The 25,386-nt window shown below is 45.5% G+C and overlaps 1 protein-coding gene across 1 annotated transcript in view; it reads left to right on the top strand.

Moving 5' to 3' along the window:
- Window positions 1-25,386, top strand: part of LOC128687039 (uncharacterized) — a gene marked incomplete in the record, with an annotated part of 426,297 nt that overhangs the window by 382,078 nt on the left and 18,833 nt on the right. The window contains 1 exon segment of the mRNA XM_070082417.1: window positions 17,225-17,304. Within this exon segment, the coding sequence (XP_069938518.1) occupies window positions 17,225-17,304 (80 nt within the window).

The raw sequence follows: 25,386 nt of genomic DNA, 5'->3' as shown, positions 1-25,386 counted from the left end.
GTCAATGTCTTTGATTGAAGTCCCCGATTATAAGTAATTTTGTCCTACCTATATGAGCCCTCCAGGCTACTTCAGCTAGTGTATCCACCAATGCCATATTGTACACATCATACTCTTATCTTGTCCTCCTGCTGTTCAGTGGTGGGTTATACATCACTGCTATCATCACCTTTGGACCCCCAGTCTGAAGTGTTCCTAAAATGAAGTCATGTTTCCCTTTTATCCATTCCTCCCATTTCCTCAAAACTCCACTGTTTTTTTATGAGCAGTGCTACGCCTCCCCCCTACTCTGTTCTGTCTTTCGTCATCATCTGATATCCAAGTGGAAAGATTGCATCTGTTATCATCCCTGTAAGTTTTGTCTCTGTTAGTACTATGATGTCAGGTGATGCATCAATGATTCGTTCTTGCCACTCTTCACTCTTATTTGTTATACCATCTGCATTGGTGTACCACACCTTTAGCTTCCTTTCCATTACTGCATTTTGGGAGAGGGAAGAGGAAGGTGCAGGTTGGGAGGGTGGGAGACAGGGCAGATTATGGGAGGCTGCTGTGATTGTAGAATTAGTGCTTAGGGGGGAGGGGCTATGGAGTGTGGTTTGTTTCTGGTTATTGTGTTTGGTTGATGTGTGGTGACAAGGGTTGAAGGGTTTCTGTAAGCATTGGTATTTGATGTTCGCCCAGTGGCTGAGCTTTCCTGTCTTTCGTTGCCTGTCCTCTCTCTCTTTTCTTCCACTAGTTTTGTCTTGCTCTCACTTTCAGTTGTCCCCTTTCTTTGTGTGTTCTGTCTCGACTGAGGTACACTTGTTGATAATCTTGAGAGTCCTTTAAGAGTGGCTTCTGTTTAGTATCCTGTTCTGTACCACTTCTGTTTTGAATGTCAAATTGATTGGTCAATTTTTTTCCCTCGAATACCCCCCAAGTCTGTGAAATTTTTCTACCTGAGACATGTCCTTCGCTCCTGTTTTTGTAATGATTTTCTCAATCTCTGTTTCCTCCCAATGCTTCCTTGCATCATAGGTCTTCCCTTCAACCTCCTGAAGCCCATGAATAATTATTAGCCTCTCCCTCTCTTCTTCCCATTTCTTTTCCCTCCATATCTCTGGATTTGATTTAAGCATCTCCTTTGTTGTTTCCCTTATCATCTCCCGGACACCCTGATATTACTGCTGCAAAAGGCTTCTTAGCTCCATCCCCTCCTTAAGTCCCCTCACTGCCTGCTGTTCCCATTTCAGTCACCTTGCTCCTTTTGAACCTCATCTTTATATCCTGCTTCAGCACATCCATTTCTTCCTTCAGTTTCTGTATCTTTCCCTCCGCTACTACAGCTCGTGATTCCCACTTCTTGCTCTCTGCAGATATCTTCTCTAACATGTTATTGCAAAGCTCATTTAAGCTTTTTTCCCATTCGTGTTCCATTTTGTTCTTCATCTGTTCTACCCATTCTTCCTTTTCAGACCAGCCATCCTCGGTTCCCTTGCCTTTACATCCTCCCTTTTCAGATCCCATTTTTTTTATCCTATCAGGAAGCTCTAGCTCCTTCATCTTTGTGTAAAAATGTGTGTGGTGGGGGGGGGGATTTATGAGCTAATATGTTAGGTTAGGTTTGTCTGAGTATGTGTATGTTTCTGTGTGTGTGTGTACTCACCTAGTTGAGGTTGCGGGGGTCGAGTCCTAGCTCCTGGCCCCGCCTCTTCACTGGTCACTACTAGGTCACTCTCCCTGAACCATGAGCTTTATCATACCTCTGCTTAAAGCTATGTATGGATCCTGCCTCCACTACATCGCTTCCCAAACTATTCCACTTCCTGACTACTCTGTGGCTGAAGAAATACTTCCTAACATCCCTGTGATTCATCTGTGTCTTCAACTTCCAACTGTGTCCCCTTGTTGCTGTGTCCCATCTCTGGAACATCCTGTCTTTGTTCACCTTGTCAATTCCTCTCAGTATTTTGTATGTCGTTATCATTTCCCCCCTATCTCTCCTGTCCTCCAGTATCGTCAGGTTGATTTCCCTTAACCTCTTCTCGTAGGACATACCTCTTAGTTCTGGGGCTAGTCTTGTTGCAAACCTTTGCACTTTCTCTAGTTTCTTTACGTGCTTGTCTAGGTGTGGGTTCCAAACTGGTGCCGCATACTCCAATATGGGCCTAACGTACACGGTGTACAGGGTCCTGAACGATTCCTTATTGAGATGTCGGAATGCTGTTCTGAGGTTTACTAGGCGCCCATATGCTGCAGCAGTTATTTGGTTGATGTGCGCTCCAGGAGATATGCCTGGTGTTATACTAACCCCAAGATCTTTTTCCTTGAGAGGGTTGTAGTCTCTGGCCCCCTAGACTGTACTCCGTCTGCGGTCTTCTTTGCCCTTCCCCAATCTTCATGACTTTGCACTTGGTGGGGTTGAACTCCAGGAGCCAGTTGCTGGACCAGGTCTGCAGCCTGTCCAGATCCCTTTGTAGTTCTGCCTGGTCTTCGATCGAATGAATTCTTCTCATCAACTTCACATCATCTGCAAACAGGGACACTTCGGAGTCTATTCCTTCTGTCATGTCGTTCACAAATAGTGTGTGTGTGTACTCACCTATTTGTACTCACCTATTTGTGGTTGCAGGGGTCGAGTCTTAGCTCCTGGCCCCGCCTCTTCACCGGTTGCTACCGGGCGCTCTCACTCCCCGCTCCATGAGCTTTATCAAACCTCGTCTTAAAACTATGTATGGTTCCTGCCTCCACTACGTCACTTTCTAGGCTATTCCACTGCCTGACAACTCTATGACTGAAGAAATACTTCCTAATATCTCTCTAACTCATCTGTGTCTTCAACTTCCACTTGTGACCTCTTGTTTCTGTGTCCCCTCCCTGGAACATCCTGTCTTTGTCCACCTTGTCTATTCCGTGCAGTATTTTATATGTCGTTATCATGTCTCCCCTGACCCTCCTGTCCTCCAGTGTCGTCAGGCCGATTTCCCTTAACCTTTCTTCATAGGACATTTCCCTTAGCTCTGGAACTAACCTTGTCGCAAACCTTTGCACTTTCTCTAGTTTTTTGACATGCTTTATCAAGTGTGGGTTCCAAACAGGTGCTGCATACTCCAGTATGGGCCTGACGTACACGGTGTACAGTGTCTTGAACGATTCCTTACTAAGGTATCGGAACGCTGTTCTCAGGTTTGCCAGGCGCCCATATGCTGCAGCAGTTATCTGGTTGATGTGTGCTTCCGGAGACATGCTCAGTGTTATACTCACCCCAAGATCTTTCTCCTTGAGCGAGGTTTGAAGTCTTTGGCCACCTAGCCTATAGTCTGTGCGGTCTTCTGTGCCCTTTCCCTATCTTCATGACTTTGCATTTGGCGGGATTAAATTCGAGAAGCCAGTTGCTGGACCAGGTGTCCAGTCTGTCCAGGTCTCTTTGAAGTCCTGCCCGGTCCTCATCTGATTTAATTCTCCTCATTAACTTCACATCATCTGCGAACAAGGACACTTCTGAGTCTAACCCTTCCATCATGTCGTTCACATATACCAAAAATAGCACTGGTCCTAGGACCGACCCCTGTGGGACCCCGCTCGTCACAGGTGCCCACTGTGATACATCATTATGTACCATGACTCGTTGTTGCCTCACTGTCAGGTGTTCTCTGATCCATTGCAGTGCCCTTCCTGTTATATGAGCCTGATCCTCTAGCTTCTGCACTAATCTCTTGTGAGGAACTTTGCAGTGCCCTTCCTGTTATATGAGCCTGATCCTCTAGCAGTCTAGCTTCTGCACTAATTTCTTGTGAGGAACTGTGTCAAAGGCTTTCTTACAGTCCAAGATGCAATCAACCCACCCCTCTCTCTAGTGTCTTGTGTGTGTGTGTGTGTGTGTGTGTGTACTCACCTAGTTGTACTTACCTAGTTGAGGTTGCGGGGGTCGAGTCCGAGCTCCTGGCCCCGCCTCTTCACTGATCGCTACTAGGTCACTCTCCCTGAACCGTGAGCTTTATCATACCTCTGCTTAAAGCTATGTATGGATCCTGCCTCCACTACATCGCTTCCCAAACTATTCCACTTACTGACTACTCTGTGGCTGAAGAAATACTTCCTAACATCCCTGTGATTCATCTGTGTCTTCAACTTCCAACTGTGTCCCCTTGTTACTGTGTCCAATCTCTGGAACATCCTGTATTTGTCCACCTTGTCAATTCCTCTCAGTATTTTGTATGTCGTTATCATGTCCCCCCTATCTCTCCTGTCCTCCAGTGTCGTCAGGTTGATTTCCCTTAACCTCTCCTCGTAGGACATACCTCTTAGCTCTGGGATTAGTCTTGTTGCAAACCTTTGCACTTTCTCTAGTTTCTTTACATGCTTGGCTAGGTGTGGGTTCCAAACTGGTGCCGCATACTCCAATATGGGCCTAACGTACACGGTGTACAAGGTCCTGAACGATTCCTTATTAAGATGTCGGAATGCTGTTCTGAGGTTTGCTAGGCGCCCATATGCTGCAGCAGTTATTTGATTGATGTGCGCTTCAGGAGATGTGCCTGGTGTTATACTCACCCCAAGATCTTTTTCCTTGAGTGAGGTTTGTAGTCTCTGGCCCCCTAGACTGTACTCCGTCTGCGGTCTTCTTTGCCCTTACCCAATCTTCATGACTTTGCACTTGGTGGGATTGAACTCCAGGAGCCAATTGCTGGACCAGGTCTGCAGCCTGTCCAGATCCCTTTGTAGTTCTGCCTGGTCTTCGATAGTGTGTGTGTGTGTGTGTACTCACCTATTTGTACTCACCTATTTGTGGTTGCAGGGGTCGAGTCATAGCTCCTGGCCCCGCCTCTTCACTGATTGCTACTAGGTCCTCTCTCTCCCTGCTCCGTGAGCTTTATCATACCTCGCCTTAAAACTATGTATGGTTCCCGCCTCCACTACTTCACTTTCTAGGCTATTCCACGGCTTGACTACTCTATGACTGAAGAAATACTTCCTAACATCCCTTTGATTCATCTGAGTCTTCAACTTCCAATTGTGACCTCTTGTGTCTGTGTCCCATCTCTGGAACATCCTGTCTTTGTCCACCTTGTCTACTCCGTGCAGTATTTTGTATGTCGTTATCATGTCTCCCCTGACCCTCCTGGCCTCCAGTGTCGTCAGGCCAATTTCCCTCAACCTTTCTTCGTAGGACAATCCCCGTAGCTCTGGGACTAGTCTTGTTGCAAACCTTTGCACTTTCTCTAATTTCTTGACGTGCTTGATTAGGTGTGGATTCCAAACTGGTGCTGCCTACTCCAGTATGGGCCTGACGTAAATGGTATACAGAGTCTTGAACGACTCCTTACTGAGGTATCGGAACGCTATCCCTAGGTTTGCCAGGCGCCCGTACGCTGCAGTAGTTATCTGATTGATGTGCGCCTCAGGAGATATGCTCGGTGTTATACTCACCCCCAGATCTTTTTCCTTGAGTGAGGTTTGCAGACTTTGGCCATCTAAACTATATTGTGTCTGCGGTCTTCTTTGCCCTTCCCCAATCTTCATGACTTTGCATTTGGCGGGGTTAAACTCAAGGAGCCAGTTGCTGGACCAGGCTTGTAGCCTGTCCAGGTCTCTTTGTAGTCCTGCCTGATCCTCATCCGATTTGATTCTTCTCATTAACTTCACATCGTCCGCAAACAAGGACACTTCTGAGTCTATCCCTTCCGTTATGTCATTCACATATACCAAGAACAGCACAGGTCCAAGGACTGACCCCTGTGGAAACCCGCTTGTCACAGACGCCCACTTTGACACCTCGTCACGTACCATGACTCTTTGTTGCCTCCCTGTAAGGTATTCTCTTATCCATTGCAGTGCCTTTCCTGTTATGTGTGCCTGATCCTCTAGCTTTTGCAGTAACCTCTTGTGAGGAACTGTGTCGAAGGCCTTCTTGCAGTCCAAAAAAATGCAGTCAATCCACCCCTCTCTCTCTTTTCTTACTTCTGTCACCTTGTCATAAAACTCTAATAGGTTTGTGACAAAGGATTTTCCCTCCCTGAAACCATGCTGGTTGTCAATTATACACTTGTTTCTTTCCAGGTGCTCCACCACTCTCCTCCTGATGATCTTCTCCATGACCTTGCATTCTATACACGTTAATGATACAGGTCTGTAGTTTAGTGCTTCATGTCTGTCTCCCTTTTTAAAAATTGGGACTACATTTGCCATCTTCCATACCTCGGGGAGTTGCCCAGTTTCAAATGATGTGTTGAAGATCTTTGTCAATGGTACACACAATGTCTCTGCTCCCTCTTTAAGGACCCACGGAGAGATGTTGTCTGGTCCCACCGCCTTTGAGGTGTCAAGTTCGCATAGCAGCTTCTTCACCTCCTCCTTGGTTATATGTACCTCATCCAGCACTTGCTGGTGCACCCCCCTGCTCTGATTTCCTGGAGTCCTACTGGTTTCCACTGTAAATACTTCTTTAAATATTGTGTTGAGCTCCTGACATACCTCCCGGTCGTTTCTTGTGAATTCCCCATCACCCTTCCTCAGTCTGATTACCTGGTCCTTGACTGTTGTTTTCCTCCTGATGTGGCTGTACAACAGCTTCGGGTCAGTCTTGACTTTCGTTGCTATGTCATTTTCATATTGCCGCTGAGCCTCCCTTCTTATCTGTGCATATTCGTTTCTGGCTCTTCAGCTAATCTCTTTATTTTCCTGAGTTCTCTGTCTTCTGTACCTTTTCCATTCTCTAGTACACCTAGTTTTTGCCTTCCTACACCTTTGGGTGAACCAAGGACTCGTTCTGTTCTTCCTATTATTTCTGTTTCCCTTGGGAACAAACCTCTCCTCTGCCTCCTTGCATTTTGTTGCCACATAGTCCATCATTTCTTGTACTGGTTTTCCTGTCAGTTCTCTCTCCAACTGAATGTCTTGAAGGAAGTTCCTCAAGCCTGAGTAGTTCCCCCTTTTGTAGTTTGGTTTTTCCCACCCTATTCCTGCTGCTCTCTCCACTTGGAGCTCAACTATGTAGTCGAAGCACAGAACCACATGATCACTAGCTCCCAGGGGCCTTTCATACATGATATCCTCGATGTCAGAACTACTCAAGGTGAATACAAGGTCCAGTCTTGCTGGTTCATCCTCTCCTCTCTCTCTGGTAGTGTCTCTAACATGTTGATGCATGAGGTTTTCCAGTACCACATCCATCATCTTGGCTCTCCATGTTTCGGGACCCCCATGGGTCTCCAGGTTTTCCCAGTCAATCTCCTTGTGATTGAAATCACCCATAACTAGTAACTTTGCTCCCCCCATGTGTGCTCTCCTGGCCACCTCGGCTAGTGTGTCGACCATTGCTCTGTTGCTCTCATCGTATTCTTCTCTTGGCCTCCTGCAGTTGTGGTGGGTTGTACATTACTGCAATTATCACCTTATGTCCCTCAGACTGGATTGTTCCTACTAAGTAGTCCCTTTCGCCCGTGCCATCCATTCCTTCCATTTTCTCAAACCCCCACTGGTTTTTAATGAGCAGTGCAACTCCTCCTCCCCCTCTCCTCCCTCTGTCTTTCCTGAGGATTTGATATCTGGTTGGAAAGATTGAATCTGTTATTATTCTGGTGAGTTTTGTTTCTGTGAGTGCTATTATGTCTGGGGATGTCTCCTTGATTCTTTCGTGCCACTCCTCATACTTATTTGTTATTCCATCTGCATTTGTATACCACACCTTCAACTTCTTTTCTAAGATTGTGGTCTGGGAGGTGTATTGGGGTTGGGGAAGTGGGAGACCTGATAAGGAACTATGGGTGGTTGCTGTGGGGGTGGAGTTTGTAATGCAGTGGGTGGGGGCATTGGATGTGGCATGGGTGTTTTGGTTTAGAGTGTTTGGTTGCACTGGGGTTGACCTGGTTGGGAGGCTTCTATAGGAAGTTGTGAGGGAGGCTGCATTTGATCTTCCTGTGTCTGGGATCTCCTGTCTGTCTTCTCCATCCCCTCTCTTTCCTCCTTTCGCCTTTGTACCATCTCTCTCTGTTTCTGCCTTTCTGCTTGTGTTCTGTCGCGGTCGAGATACACCTTCCTGTATGCCGGCATGTCCCTTAATCGTGCTTTCTCCTGCAGGATCCCGTTCCGAGTCGATTCTGCCTTGAAGGTCACTTTCACTGGCCGGGTTCTTTTTTTTTACGTACCCCCCTATTCTCCGAAAATTTTCCAGCTGGGTCACGTCATCTTCTCCTATTGCTTTCATGATTCTTTCAATTGCTTTTTTTCCCCTTGTTTTCTGGCTTCATATGTTTCCCCTTCAACTTCCTGGAGCCCATACACAAAGACTGACCTCACCCTTTCATTCTGCCACTGCATATCCCTGTGTATCCTCTCATTCAATTTGATTTCCTCCATTGCAGCTTTCTTTTCTTCAGTTTCACTAGCTAATGTACTTGGGCTCAGTGGCCTATCATTTTCCCTTCTTGGCTTTCCCTGGGCTCTGCTGTGGTCTGTTAGGGCCTCCACATATAGCTTAGGTCTTTCATTTACTACATTCTCCACTGACTGAGCTTCTACATGCTGTTTTGCTCCTTTCCCTACAGTCCCCTTATTTGTGACTGAGGTAGCAGTCTCTGTTGTCAATCCCAAAATGTTCTTTAGTTCTTTAGGCTGTTTCAGATTTTTCAGTTCCTCTTCTAAACTCTGTATCCTGGCCTCTGCTGCTTTGACTTGCACCTCCCACTTCCTGCTTTCCATGTCTATCCTCTCTTCCATTCTCATGCTAAGTTCTAGTTTCTTTTCCCATTCGTTCCCTTTTTGTGAGCTCTGCTGCCCAATCTTCCTTTGCAGTTTCCTCCTCCTGTCCCTTGGTTTTTCTTGTTGCTCTCTGACAATCCATTTTTGTTTTATCCTGATTGCCTCAGAGTGGGAAACCTATGTAATTCTGTATGTTAGGTTAGTATTGTGTATGTCAAGAGTGTGGGGGGGGAGGTTGAGGAGGAACTGTGGCTATGTGGGAGATTAGTGGGAAGGAGTGAAGCAAGTGGGTGAGTGGGAGAGGGAGAGGGGGAAGGAGGGAGAGGGGGAAGGAGGGAGAGGTGGGGAGGGGGAGGGTGAAAGAGGGAGGGAAGGGATCAGGTGAAGGAGTGAGATGTCGGTGGAGGAGGGGGGGAGTGTATGTGTGAGTCTGGCAATGTGTGTGTGGGGTGGGGTGTGGGGGGGTGGGGGGATGTGTGTGGGTGTGTGGGGGTGTGTGGGTGTGTGGGGGGGTGTGGGGGGGTGGGGGGGTGTGGGTGTGGGGGTGTGTGGGTGTGTGTGGGGGGTGTGTGGGTGTTTGTGGGGGTGTGTGGGGGTGTGTGGGGGTGTGTGGGGGGTGTGTGGGGGTGTGTGGGGGTGTGTGGGGGTGTGTGGGGGGGTGTGGGTGTGTATGGGTGTGGGGGTGTATGGGTGTTCGTGCGCACACTATGCTACGCTATTCTTTTGAAGATCATAAAAAATTTTTCACAATCAATTCCTTATTAATATACACTAATATATACTATATAATATTAATTGTGTACACTTGTGTTTGTGTGTACACTTGTGTTTGTGTGTGTGTGTGTTTACTAGCTTGTCGTTCTTTGAAAAAGAGGGGGGGGGGGGTCACGTTAACACTATTTGTTATTGTTGTTGGTTCACCGGTACTCTACCGGCCCAGATCTCCGCACACTAGGCTACTTTACTTTTTGAAGATTATAGGATTATTTTTTCTCACTCAATTCCTTATTAATATATACTAATGTTTATTATAATAATTATGGGTGCACACGTGTGTTTGTATGTGCACACTTGTTTACTAGCTTGTCCCTCAGAAAAACGGGGGGGGGGGGGTTCACTAGGCTACACAACTCTTCTGGAGTTTACCTGGCGATATTTAGATAATTTACTAACCACTATCTATCTCCTGGTACTGAAATAGGGAGAGAGAGATGGTATAGCATACAACCAGCAGGGCGAGACACTGAGACTTTAGACACTAACCAAAATTAACCACAAATAGGCAAGTGATGTCGTCTGCACAACAATGGAGGTTCCTGCTGGTCGGCTGCTATCAACTCCTTCAATTTTGTAACTCCTTCAGGAACTTTATCATACATTCAAGTTTTTATTTTATTTTTATTTTAAGACTTGGTATTCCCTCTCTTTTCTTTAGTACAGTATTATGGTCATAACAAGTCTGACGATGTTAGCTACATTCACAACACCAACAGCTGGGGATTGACTAATTTTTTCTTACTTTCAGTATTTACTTAATCACTCTTTCATGACCTTATCACTACACTGCTGTTATAACCAACTAACATATGTATTTGTTAATATTTCAGATCACACCGTTAACCCAATTAACTGTTTGGATATTTTGTGTCAACACTGCGGCCAGTAGCCTGATCAGCTGACTGCTACCCTCCCTCACTCACAATTCATTCAAATCTAAATTGTAAAAATTCTTGATCTTATCACATTATTCGCACTCTTGTAGGTATGTTCACTGATTCACTCACGTACGATGACCGCTAATAATATCTTAGGACAGCCACTAGAACGCTATATCCTGGGAGCACTATTTAGCGATACTGCTTCACGTGTGTGTACTCACCTATTTGTGGTTTCAGGGGTCGAGTCCTAGCTCCTGGCGTGTGTGTGTGTGTGTGTGTGTGTGTGTGTGTGTGTGTGTGTGTGTGTGTGTGTGTGTGTGTGTGTGTGTGTGTGTGTGTGTGTGTGTGTGTGTGTGCGCGCGCGCGCGCTGTCTGTCTTTGAAAAAAAAAAAAAAAAAGGGAGGGGTCACTTTATGATGCTAGACTACGCTACTCCTTTTGGAGATTATTTCTCACTCTATTCCTTATTAATATATACTAATATTTACTGTTATAGTACTTACTGGTGTACAGGTGTGTTTGTATGTGCTTGCTCGTTTACTAGCTTGTTGTTTGAGAAGCAGGGAAAGGGGTCACTAGGCTACACAACTCTTCGAAAGATTTACCTAGCTTACTAAATATTATCAGGGCTACCCCTATCTATCTCCTGGCACTGAAAGTTTAGGAAGGAGTAATGGTTTAGCATACAACTAGCAGGGCGAGACACTGACACTTTAGACACCAACCAAAATTAACTACATATAGGCAAGTGATGTCGTCTGCACAAATGGAGGCTCCTGGTGGTGTCTTCTATGAACTCCTTTAGTTTGTAACTCCCTCCGTAGCTAATATCATGCATTCAAGATTTTTATTTTTGTTGTTAATAACTTAGTATTCACTCTTTTTTCTTTAGTATTATGGTCATAGCAAATCTGACGATATTAACTGTAGTCACAACACCAACTGCTGGGGATTGACTAATTCTTTTTATCATTATTGACTTGATCACTCGTTTATGACCTTATCACTACACTGCTGCTATAACCGACCAGATATTTGCATTTATTTTTATTTAAGGTCCCAACCTTGACCCATTAAATATGTTTGTTTTGATTGTGTCAATACTGCGGCCAGCAGCCTGACCAGCTGATTTTCTACCCTCCCTCACACATCTTCCAGTAAAATCACCCGCATTTAAATTTAAATTGTAAAATTTTTGATGTTATCACGTTATTCACACTCTAGAAAGCTGTTACACTCTTGTAGGTATGTTCACTAATTCAATCACGTACGATGACCGCTAATAACAACTTAGGACAGCTGCTAGAACGCTAAATCCTGGGAGCACTGTTTAACGATACTGCTTCACGTGAGTGAAGACCAGAGAATGTACACACAACCTGTAGTATTACTTTCTTCACACAAACTTAATGATACATGTCACTTTTCAACCAGCAGTTGTACTGTACCATGAACACTTCACCAGCTGTTGTACTGTACTATCAGCACTTCGCCAGCTGTTGTACTATATTATCGACATCACCAGCAGTTGTACTATACTATCAGCACTTGACCAGCTGTTGTACTGTACCATGAACACTTGACCAGCTGTTGTACTGTACCATAAACACTTCACCAGCTGCTGTACTGTACCATGAATACTTCACCAACTGTTGTACTGTACCATGAACACTTGACCAGCTGTTGTACTATACAATCAGCACTTGACCAGCTGTTGTACTGTACCATGAACACTTCACCAGCTGTTGCACTTTACCATGAGCACTTGACCAGCTGTTATACTGAACCATGAACACTTCACCAGCTGTTGTACTGTACCATGAGCACTTGACCAGCTGTTGTACTTTATCGTGAACACTTGACCAGCTGCTGTACTGTACCATGAGCACTTGACCAGTTGTACTGTACCATGAACACTTCCTCAGTTGCTGTACTTTACCATGAGCACTTGACCAGTTGTACTGTACCATGAACACTTCCTCAGCTGCTGTACTTTACTATGAGCACTTCACCAACTGTTGTACGATTTTGGGAAAACTTATCATTATTGTTGCCATATATTGAGTAACATCTGAGGCACGAGTTTGAGTGAATGAGGCTTCATCCACGAGTGTATGAGTGAATGAGGCTTCATCCACGAGTGTATGAGTGAATGAGGCTTCATCCACGAGTGTATGAGTGAATGAGGCTTCATCCACGAGTGTATGAGTGAATGAGGCATCATCCACGAGTGTTGGAGTGAATGAGGCTTCATCCACGAGTGTATGAGTGAATGAGGCTTCATCCACGAGTGTTGGAGTGAATGAGGCTTCATCCACGAGTGTTGGAGTGAATGAGGCTTCATCCACGAGTGTTGGAGTGAATGAGGCTTCATCCACGAGTGTTGGAGTGAATGAGGCTTCATCCACGAGTGTATGAGTGAATGAGGCTTCATCCACGAGTGTTGGAGTGAATGAGGCTTCATCCACGAGTGTTGGAGTGAATGAGGCTTTATCCACGAGTGTTGGAGTGAATGAGGCTTCATCCACGAGTGTATGAGTGAATGAGGCTTCATCCACGAGTGTTGGAGTGAATGAGGCTTCATCCACGTGGAGTGAATAAGGCTTCATCCACGAGTGTTGGAGTGAATGAGGCTTCATCCACGAGTGAGTGAATGAGGCTTCATCCACGAGTGTATGAGTGAATGAGGCTTCATCCACGAGTGTTGGAGTGAATGAGGCTTTATCCACGAGTGTTGGAGTGAATGAGGCTTCATCCACGAGTGTTGGAGTGAATGAGGCTTTATCCACGAGTGTTGGAGTGAATAAGGCTTCATCCACGAGTGTTGGAGTGAATGAGGCTTCATCCACGAGTGAGTGAATGAGGCTTCATCCACGAGTGTTGGAGTGAATGAGGCTTCATCCACGAGTGTTGGAGTGAATGAGGCTTTATCCACGAGTGTTGGAGTGAATGAGGCTTCATCCACGAGTGTTGGAGTGAATGAGGCTTCATCCACGAGTGTTGGAGTGAATGAGGCTTTATCCACGAGTGTTGGAGTGAATAAGGCTTCATCCACGAGTGTTGGAGTGAATGAGGCTTCATCCACGAGTGAGTGAATGAGGCTTCATCCACGAGTGTTGGAGTGAATGAGGCTTCATCCACGAGTGTTGGAGTGAATGAGGCTTCATCCACGAGTGTATGAGGCTTCATCCACGAGTGTATGAGTGAATGAGGCTTCATCCACGAGTGTATGAGTGAATGAGGCTTCATCCACGAGTGTATGAGTGAATGAGGCTTCATCCACGAGTGTTGGAGTGAATGAGGCTTCATCCACGAGTGTTGGAGTGAATGAGGCTTCATCCACGAGTGTTGGAGTGAATGAGGCTTCATCCACGAGTGTTGGAGTGAATGAGGCTTCATCCACGAGTGTTGAATGAGGCTACATCCACGAGTGTATGAGTGAATGAGGCTTCATCCACGAGTGTATGAGTGAATGAGGCATCATCCACGAGTGTTGGAGTGAATGAGGCTTCATCCACGAGTGTATGAGGCTTCATCCACGAGTGTATGAGTGAATGAGGCTTCATCCACGAGTGTTGGAGTGAATGAGACTTCATCCACGAGTGTATGAGGCTTCATCCACGAGTGTATGAGTGAATGAGGCTTCATCCACGAGTGTATGAGGCTTCATCCACGAGTATATGAGTGAATGAGGCTTCATCCACGAGTGTATGAGTGAATGAGGCTTCATCTACGAGTGTATGAGTGAATGAGGCTTCATCCACGAGTGTATGAGTGAATGAGGCTACATCCACGAGTGTATGAGTGAATGAGGCTTCATCCACGAGTGTTGGAGTGAATGAGGCTTCATCCACGAGTGTATGAGTGAATGAGGCTTCACCCACGAGTGTTGGACTGAATGAGGCTTCATCCACGAGTGTAGGAGTGAATGAGGCTTCACCCACGAGTGTAGGAGTGGCTGAGGCTTCATCCACGAGTGTTGGAGTGAATGAGGCTTCATCCACGAGTTTAGGAGTGAATGAGGCTTCATCCACGAGTGTTGGAGTGAATGAGGCTTCATCCACGAGTGTATGAGTGAATGAGGCTTCATCCGCGAGTGTTGGAGTGAATGAGACTTCATCCACGAGTGTATGAGGCTTCATCCACGAGTGTTGGAGTGAATGAGGCTTCATCCACGAGTGTTGGAGTGAATGAGGCTTCATCCACGAGTGTATGAGTGAATGAGGCTTCATCCACAAGTGTATGAGTGAATGAGGCTTTATCCACGAGTGTAGGAGTGAATGAGGCTTCATCCACGAGTGTAGGAGTGAATGAGGCTTCATCCACGAGTTTAGGAGTGAATGAGGCTTCATCTACGAGTGTATGAGTGAATGAGGCTTCATCTACGAGTGTATGAGTGAATGAGGCTTTATCCACGAGTGTAGGAGTGAATGAGGCTTCATCCACGAGTGTAGGAGTGAATGAGGCTTCATCCACGAGTGTTGGAGTGAATAAGGCTTCATCCACGAGTTTAGGAGTGAATGAGGCTTCATCCACGAGTGTTGGAGTGAATGAGGCTTCATCTACGAGTGTATGAGTGAATGAGGCTTCATCCACGAGTGTTGGAGTGAATGAGGCTTCATCCACATGTAGGAGTGAATGAGGCTTCATCCATGAGTTTAGGAGTGAATGAGGCTTCATCCACGAGTGTTGGAGTGAATGAGGCTTCATCCACGAGTGTATGAGTGAATGAGGCTTCATCCACGAGTGTTGGAGTGAATGAGGCTTCATCCACGTGTAGGAGTGAATGAGGCTTCATCCACGAGTGTAGGAGTGAATGAGGCTTCATCCAGGGAAGAGCTTCAACTCCTTGGATCAAGATCCCTTCACCAGCACCCACGACTGCATCAATATCCCACTTTAGATTTTTCGCCTTTTAATTCCCAGTTTATGTTCACTTTTCATTATATTTAGTTGTTGAGATTCTCAAGTATATTTTTTCTGTACAGAACATTTTTTTTGTGTACAGGCCATTTTTTGTGTACAGGCCATTTTTTGTGTACAGGCCATTTTTTTACAGGCCATTTTTTGGTACAGGCCATTTTTTGTTTACAGGCCATTTTTTGGTACAGGCAATTTTTTTTGTACAGTTCATTTTTTTTTCTTTACAAACCATTGTTTATTGTACGACCAATTTTTTTTTCTGTATGGACCATTTTTGTTTTTTTAGTTTAGATCATTTCTTTGGCATGACTTAGGGTAATCCTTAAGCTTTCAGTTGAAGCTGAAGACACACGTTGCAGAATAAGCTTTCATTTGAAACGTTTACTCTTAAGCTTTATCAAGGTATATCACTAATGGTACACAATGCTGACATGGTGAAGAATTAAGACACGTGTCCAACAGCTGGGAAACTTTATTCGAAAGACGTTTCGTCAACTAGCGGTTTTAATTCAAAACTTGAAGTTATTAATGTGTCCCTGTGCAGAGCTTTAAATGTTTCGCTCTGTGTAGAGCTTTATCAACTCATAGTCTAATAAAGCTCTATACAAAGCGAGCTTTGGATACAAACGGCGCAGAGCCGACAAGTGGTGACAAAGACACAGGACAGGGAGAAACTGTTTAGACGTTTCGCCTATGGACACGCTTCTTTAATTAATCCTGATTAAGCTGTTACGGCCTGACAAAGCTCCTGGAGAGAGAAACGTCGCAATAAAACGTCACATTAACCGCATCTGTGTCCATTTACCTATCCTGAAGAATGATGATAAATTAGACACATGTGCAACACTTAGGTATCTTTATTGTGGAAACGTTTCGCCAACCAGTGACTTCATCAGTCCATACAAAGAAGAATGGTGAAGACCAGAAGAGGTTTGGGGTAATCAGTCCCTCAGCCTGGATTCAATGTAAACAGTAAGACTGGGCAGGCGGTGCAAAATACCCCCAACGAAAAGTAGAGGCGCCATTGGTACACTAAGAGAAAACACAATAAGTGTCCGGGGCTCAAGACTGTTCAACAGCCTCCCACCATGCATAAGGGGAATTACCAATAGACCCCTGGCTGTGGTTCGTACGTCGGACTACGTGCGGCCAGCAGTAACAACCTGATTAATCAGACCCTGATCCACCGGGAGGGCTGGTCGTGGGCCAGGCGGCGGGGGCGTTGATCCCCGGAATACCTTCCAGGTAGGTAGTCTACCGATCTTTATAGGGACACAGCATATGCTGGAGACAGGTAAGGTGAAGCAGTCGTATGGGGTTCTCTGAACCATTCATCTATAATCCTGAAGGATGCATGTGCAACTAATGCGACATTTTGTTGTGGCAACGTTTTACTCCTGGAGAGCAAAATGTTGCCACAATAAAATGTCGCATTAATTGCACTTGTGTCCTTTTATCTAACATATTGTCGATAATTCTACCAACATTTATACAATCTTGAAAAAAGCCTGTCGGCGGGCGAAACGTCTCAGTAAAGGTTTTCTCTGTATTTGTGTCCTTTTCCCCAGCGAGCTCAACATAGACCCAGTAGATGCATATCGTGAGGGACTGACCACCTCAAAACTACGTCTTCAAGGGTGATGAACTGATGACATCGTCATAGCATCTCTACTGCTTCTGCTCATTCTTCTGTACTCGACTGAAGAAGTCTACTGTGTAAGCAAAGCAAAACGTTTCGGAATAAAGATACCCAACTGTTGCACATGTGTCTCATCAAGTGCATATCCTGCACCGTGTCTCTACTACACTTGCCCGTAGCACATTTCGAACACCTTTAAGTAATGCTTGTGTGTATTTTGACTTCATTATTTTAAGCATTTAGTTTTATTTACTCCTGTTAATGTTGCTAATGCTTCTTCTGTAGCGTCATTTTGAGTTAGTTGTACATTTGTTTTGTTTAGCCATTGATCAGCTGGATAATGGCACAGTGGTGGACGAGCCTCGGAATCACACTTCTGACATCTTGTTTACTCTCTTAAAGGTAAGATGTATGTGTGTACTCACCTATATGTGGTTGCAGGGGTCGATTCACAGCTCCTCACTGTGTGTGTGTGTGTGTGTGAGAGAGAGAGAGAGAGAGAGAGAGAGAGAGAGAGAGAGAGAGAGAGAGAGAGAGAGAGAGAGAGAGAGCGAGAGCGAGAGCGAGAGAGAGAGAGAGAGAGCGAGAGAGAGAGAGAGAGAGAGAGAGAGAGAGAGAGAGAGAGAGAGAGAGAGAGAGAGAGAGAGAGAGAGAGAGAGAGAGAGAGAGAGAGAGAGAGAGCGAGAGAGAGCGAGAGAGAGCGAGAGAGAGAGAGAGAGAGAGAGAGAGAGAGAGAGAGAGAGAGAGAGAGAGAGAAATAATAACACTCATAAAACTAGCTAACCAGTAAGACACTGATACACATTAAAAGGGGATTGATTATTGACCAAAACTGGACACATTACCAGTGTGCTGGTATAGTACTTGTTTCCATACGACAGTTACACGGTGGACTCTAGCTATCTTTCCCTGTCATATTCCATCACACAAGATGCGCTACATATATACATTGGAGGAGGAGGGAGAGGGAGAAGACATAGATCAAGAGTGAGGTATACATTACACTAACAGATACAATGTATATACAAATGTATACACTGCATCTGTTGAAGAAAATCTTAGTGTCGCGATGAAAATTTCCTCCATCTGTACTTTGTTACTGTACACAATAAGCTGTTGTTTCCATCCGTAGCATCTGTTACGTTAGTGCTACCTACGTAGAAATGGGCTGACAACTCAAAGGCAGTACCTACACAGTGATAGGCTGACAACTCAAAGGCAGTACCTACACAGTGATAGGCTGACAACTCAAAGGCAGCACGTACAGTGATAGGCTGACAACTCAAAGGCAGTACCTACACAGTGATAGGCTGACAACTCAAAGGCAGCACGTACAGTGATAGGCTGACAACAAAGGCAGTACCTACACAGTGATAGGCTGACAACTCAAAGGCAGCACCTACACAGTGATAGGCTGACAACTCAAAGGCAGCACCTACACAGTGATAGGCTGACAACTCAAAGGCAGTACCTACACAGTGATAGGCTGACAACTCAAAGGCAGCACGTACAGTGATAGGCTGACAACTCAAAGGCAGTACCTACACAGTGATAGGCTGACAACTCAAAGGCAGCACGTACAGTGATAGGCTGACAACAAAGGCAGTACCTACACAGTGATAGGCTGACAACTCAAAGGCAGCACCTACACAGTGATAGGCTGACAACTCAAAGGCAGTACCTACACAGTGATAGGCTGACAACTCAAAGGCAGTACCTACACAGTGATAGGCTGACAACTCAAAGGCAGCACCTACACAGTGATAGGCTGACAACTCAAAGGCAGCACCTACACAGTGATAGGCTGACAACTCAAAGGCAGTACCTACACAGTGATAGGCTGACAACTCAAAGGCAGCACGTACAGTGATAGGCTGACAACAAAGGCAGTACATACACAGTGATAGACTGACAACTCAAAGGCAGTACCTACACAGTGATAGGCTGACAACTCAAAGGCAGCACCTACACAGTGATAGGCTGACAGCTCAAAGGCAGTACCTACACAGTGATAGGCTGACAACTCAAAGGCAGCACGTACAGTGATAGGCTGACAACAAAGGCAGTACCTACACAGTGATAGGCTGACAACTCAAAGGCAGCACCTACACAGTGATAGGCTGACAACTCAAAGGCAGTACCTACACAGTGATAGGCTGACAACTCAAAGGCAGTACCTACACAGTGATGGGCTGACAAATCAAAGGCAGTAACTACACAGTGATAGGCTGACAACTCAAAGGCAGTACCTATACAGTGATAGGCTGACAACTCAACAAAGGCAGCACCTACACAGTGATAGGCTGACAACTCAACAAAGGCAGCACCTACACAGTGATAGGATGACAACTCAACAAAGGCAGCACCTACACAGTGATAGGCTGACAACTCAACAAAGGCAGCACCTACACAGTGATAGGCTGACAACTCAACAAAGGCAGCACCTACACAGTGATAAGCTGACAACTCAACAAAGGCAGCACCTACACAGTGATAGGCTGACAACTCAACAAAGGCAGAACCTACACAGTGATAGGATGACAACTCAACAAAGGCAGCACCTACACAGTGATAGGCTGACAACTCAACAAAGGCAGCACCTACACAGTGATAGGCTGACAACTCAACAAAGGCAGCACCTACACAGTGATAGGCTGACAACTCAACAAAGGCAGCACCTACACAGTGATAGGCTGACAACTCAACAAAAACAGCACCTACGCAGATATAGGCTGACAACTCAACAAAGGCAGTATCTACACATTGATAGGCTGACAACAATGGCAGCACCTACACAGTGATAGGCTTACAACAAAGGCAGCACCTACACAGTGACAGGCTGACAACTCAACAAAGGCAGTACCTACACAGTGATAGGCTGACAACAAAGGCAGCACCCACACAGAGATAGGCTGACAACAATGGCAGTACCTACACAGTGATAGGCTGACAACAAAGGCAGTACCTACACAGTGATAGGCTGACAACAAAGCCAGCACCTACACAGTGACAGGCTGACAACAAAGGCAGTACCTACAAAGTGATAGGCTGACAACAAAGGCAGTACCTACACAGTGATAGGCTGACAACAATGGCAGTACCTACACAGTGATAGGCTGACAACAAAGGCAGCACGTACACAGTGATAGGCTGACAACAAAGGCAGTACCTACACAGTGATAGGCTGACAACAAAGGCAGCACGTACACAGTAATAGGCTGACAACAAAGGCAGCACGTACACAGTAATAGGCTGACAACAAAGGCAGCACGTACACAGTGATAGGCTGACAACAAAGGCAGCACGTACACAGTAATAGGCTGACAACAAAGGCAGCAGGTACACAGTGATAGGCTGACAACAAGGGTAGCACGTACACAGTGACAGGCTGACATCAAAGGCAGCACGTACAGTGATAGGCTGACAACAAAGGCAGCACGTACAGTGATAGGCTGACAACAAAGGCAGCACGTACAGTGATAGGCTGACAACAAAGGCAGCACGTACAGTGATAGGCTGACAACAAAGGCAGCACGTACAGTGATAGGCTGACAACAAAGGCAGCACGTACAGTGATAGGCTGACAACAAAGGCACCACGTACAGTGATAGGCTGACAACAAAGGCACCACGTACAGTGATAGGCTGACAACAAAGGCACCACGTACACAGTGATAGGCCGACAACAAAGGCAGCACGTACAGTGATAGGCTGACAACAAAGGCAGTACCTACACAGTGATAGGCTGACAACAAAGGCAGTACGTACAGTGATAGGCTGACAACAAAGGCAGCACGTACAGTGATAGGCTGACAACAAAGGCAGCACGTACAGTGATAGGCTGACAACAAAGGCAGCACGTACACAGTGATAGGCTGACAACAAAGGCAGTACCTACACAGTGATAGGCTGACAACAAGGGCAGTACCTACACAGTGATAGGCTGACAACAAAGGCAGCACGTACAGTGATAGGCTGACAACAAAGGCAGTACCTACACAGTGATAGGCTGACAACTCAAAGGCAGTACCTACACAGTGATAGGCTGACAACTCAAAGGCAGTACCTACACAGTGATAGGCTGACAACTCAAAGGCAGCACGTACACAGTGATAGGCTAAAAACTCAACAAAGGCAGCACCTACACAGTGATAGGCTGACAACAAAGGCAGCACGTACACAGTGATAGGCTGACAACAAAGGCAGTACCTACACAGTGATAGGCTGACAACAAGGGCAGTACCTACACAGTGATAGGCTGACAACAAAGGCAGCACGTACAGTGATAGGCTGACAACAAAGGCAGTACCTACACAGTGATAGGCTGACAACAAAGGCAGCACGTACAGTGGTAGGCTGACAACAAAGGCAGCACGTACAGTGATAGGCTGACAACAAAGGCAGCACGTACACAGTGATAGGCTGACAACAAAGGCAGTACCTACACAGTGATAGGCTGACAACAAAGGCAGTACCTACACAGTGATAGGCTGACAACAAAGGCAGCACGTACAGTGGTAGGCTGACAACAAAGGCAGTACCTACACAGTGATAGGCTGACAACAAAGGCAGCACGTAAACAGTGATAGGCTGACAACAAAGGCAGCACGTACACAGTAATAGGCTGACAACAAAGGCAGCAGGTACACAGTGATAGGCTGACAACAAGGGTAGCACGTACACAGTGACAGGCTGACATCAAAGGCAGCACGTACAGTGATAGGCTGACAACAAAGGCAGCACGTACAGTGATAGGCTGACAACAAAGGCAGCACGTACAGTGATAGGCTGACAACAAAGGCAGCACGTACAGTGATAGGCTGACAACAAAGGCAGCACGTACAGTGATAGGCTGACAACAAAGGCAGCACGTACAGTGATAGGCTGACAACAAAGGCACCACGTACAGTGATAGGCTGACAACAAAGGCACCACGTACAGTGATAGGCTGACAACAAAGGCACCACGTACACAGTGATAGGCCGACAACAAAGGCAGCACGTACAGTGATAGGCTGACAACAAAGGCAGTACCTACACAGTGATAGGCTGACAACAAAGGCAGTACGTACAGTGATAGGCTGACAACAAAGGCAGCACGTACAGTGATAGGCTGACAACAAAGGCAGCACGTACAGTGATAGGCTGACAACAAAGGCAGCACGTACACAGTGATAGGCTGACAACAAAGGCAGTACCTACACAGTGATAGGCTGACAACAAGGGCAGTACCTACACAGTGATAGGCTGACAACAAAGGCAGCACGTACAGTGATAGGCTGACAACAAAGGCAGTACCTACACAGTGATAGGCTGACAACTCAAAGGCAGTACCTACACAGTGATAGGCTGACAACTCAAAGGCAGTACCTACACAGTGATAGGCTGACAACTCAAAGGCAGTACCTACACAGTGATAGGCTGACAACTCAACAAAGGCAGCACCTACACAGTGATAGGCTGACAACAAAGGCAGCACGTACAAAGTGATAGGCTGACAACAAAGGCAGTACCTACACAGTGATAGGCTGACAACAAGGGCAGTACCTACACAGTGATAGGCTGACAACAAAGGCAGCACGTACAGTGATAGGCTGACAACAAAGGCAGTACCTACACAGTGATAGGCTGACAACAAAGGCAGCACGTACAGTGGTAGGCTGACAACAAAGGCAGCACGTACAGTGATAGGCTGACAACAAAGGCAGCACGTACACAGTGATAGGCTGACAACAAAGGCAGTACCTACACAGTGATAGGCTGACAACAAAGGCAGTACCTACACAGTGATAGGCTGACAACAAAGGCAGCACGTACAGTGGTAGGCTGACAACAAAGGCAGTACCTACACAGTGATAGGCTGACAACAAAGGCAGCACGTAAACAGTGATAGGCTGACAACAAAGGCAGTACCTACACAGTGGCAAGCTGACTCAACTCATCCTCCCAAGCAAGCGTCAGATTTTCTCAGACTCATAACCTTAAATACAACAACACCAACACTAAACTGTCAAGTATTTTATTTCATTATTCTTAATGGGTCTACTGGGTGGGTCCCGTTTTCTGTGTGCGCTTCAAAATGTATTCTAACCTTTTTTTTTCATTATTACACTAACTGGTGTTTGTGTGTACGTACTTCAGTTAAATTTCTTTAATTGGTGGTAATATAACCTACATCACATAACGTAGAGAAATTAGCCTTAATATCTGCATAAAAATATGACGTTAGGAGGAAAGTAGCTGATTCTCTTATTCCTGCCTTATTCCTAGTATATCTCCTTTTATTGTGACTGATTATCACACAATTACTTTGCCGTTTTCCACTAGAATGTGAACATTGTAGTGGAAGACTGGTCTAATACACAAATAACCTATACTTAGGAGACAAACATATGACAGTGTTTCAGTCCGACGTGAATCATTAACTAGTCACACAGGTCAAAAATGTACGTGGTGTGCTGCCTTTACGATCTCTCAAACTATTTTGAATAGACAGTTGAAAATTACGGGGAAGAGTGAAGCTGGGTAGTCCACCATGAGACAGATGACAAGGTGTAAGTGTCATGTAACTAGTACACAGCTGCCACTTCCACTCTCCCACAATAATCATGGGAGACTGTCGTCACTGTAAAGTTTAAGGACTTTGTAAAGTTTACGGACTATCGACTGCACGGCACCTACCAGTATTGCAATTCACGTGTATGCTGACAGAAAAAAAAAACGCTTTAATCCATAAAATAGGGATTAAATACCTAAAATAGGGATTAAATCCCCTAAATAGGGATTAAACCCTCAGGGATTATATCGGTGAACACATCTACAAGGATCTAATTATTACATTTAGGGAAAGCGCTAATAGAGGGTAATCAAGCTCGATCCAAGAAAAGGGAGGGCATCAACAGCCCCTTACCAGCATCAAGGAACCTCCCTTGAGGGAAGGGGAAGGGTCCAGTAAGCTGAAGCTGGGTTTCCGCTCTTCAGTTGAATTCTAATCACCTTTTCCCCATGATCTTCATGACCCTTGAATAATAATAATAATTATTATTATTATTATATTCAAAATAATAGTTAAGCAAAGTTAGCTAATAACTCAAGGTTACCTATTAACCCAAGGTTAGCTAATAACCCAAGGTTAGCTAATAACCCAAGGTTAGCTAATAACCCAAGGTTAGCTAATAACCCAAGGTTAGCTAATAACCCAAGGTTAGCTAATAAGCTAATAACTCCAGTGACCAATAAGTTGGTCACTGGGGCCGACCACCGATTCTTTCAACCATCTGGGAAGCACTGCGTAAGGTAGAAGGAAGGACATCAGTGATGACAGTCTAGACATCAATGGCAGCAATCAGCCAAGAAAGATCATTGTCGTTACTGGGAAAGTGTTACACAGACGTCACACAGTGCCTGTGGAGGGAGAAAGCAGTTCCTATTCCTTGGATCAAGAGCCCTTCACCATCAGTGCACCTGCCTAGTAGGGTCTCGCGAGCACAGGCTGAATCATAATAATAATATTATTATATTCTTGAAGAATGAAACCAGAAGTCATATGCAATGACGGGAATAGAAAGTGATCATGTTTGATCTGAGGAAGGTGAAGTTGGATGGAAACTAGTTGTAATAATAATCTTTATTTCTACAAGTACGTGATACAACTTATACACACCATAGCTGACATTAGTGACATACTATATAAAAGCCCCTCGTTATGTAGAGCATTTCGGGCAACTTATGTTAACTTTGTCGACAACCCAGGATGCGACCCACACCACTCGGCTAACACCCAGGTACCCACTTACTGCTAGGTGAACAGGGACAGTAGGTGTCTTTAAGAAAACTATAGCATGATGCAAACAGCTATGTTCAGCGTTCCCTGCCTCCCCAACACCTCCGTGTAGATTTGAGTTAATTAATGCTGCTGGAGAGCCGCGACAGAGTGTGTGGTCCCAGACTGCTTCTTCCCACGCTAACTTATTTACCTCTCCCCCTCCTCCTCCTTTCTCTCTCCCCGCTACAAGACCGTAGATCAAGATTCAACCACGTCTTTCCTTGTACACAATAACGTAAACGAGTGAAGCATTAATCCTCCACCACCACTAGTACGTAATCTCTGCAATCTGTAAATAACTTTGTAACTTGTCATGAGTGTGACTAGACCTACCTGGAGTTCATTACCTTTGTAAATTGTGAATTCATTACCTCTGTAACTTGCTCAGCTATCAAAACTTTGGAGTCCAGTCCCTGGACCAATTATGTACCTCTGTAATCTTTTTGACTACCGCCCACAGGATGGGTATGGGGTGCATAATAAACATATTAAACTAAACCACCACTAGTACTCAACCCATATGGTAAGAAATGGTTATAACTACAACCATGAAAAAAAAAACTCATAAATGGTTTATAAAGGGGTGGACCGGTAAGCCAGTGGAAGGTCTCGGTCAGATGACCAAAAAGCTCCAACGGTGGGTCATCATCTGACTAATACC

The sequence above is a fragment of the Cherax quadricarinatus genome, chromosome 7 (assembly GCF_038502225.1).
Source record: "Cherax quadricarinatus isolate ZL_2023a chromosome 7, ASM3850222v1, whole genome shotgun sequence".
NCBI lineage: Eukaryota > Metazoa > Arthropoda > Malacostraca > Decapoda > Parastacidae > Cherax > Cherax quadricarinatus.
This window is presented reverse-complemented; position numbering and strand designations above follow the sequence as displayed.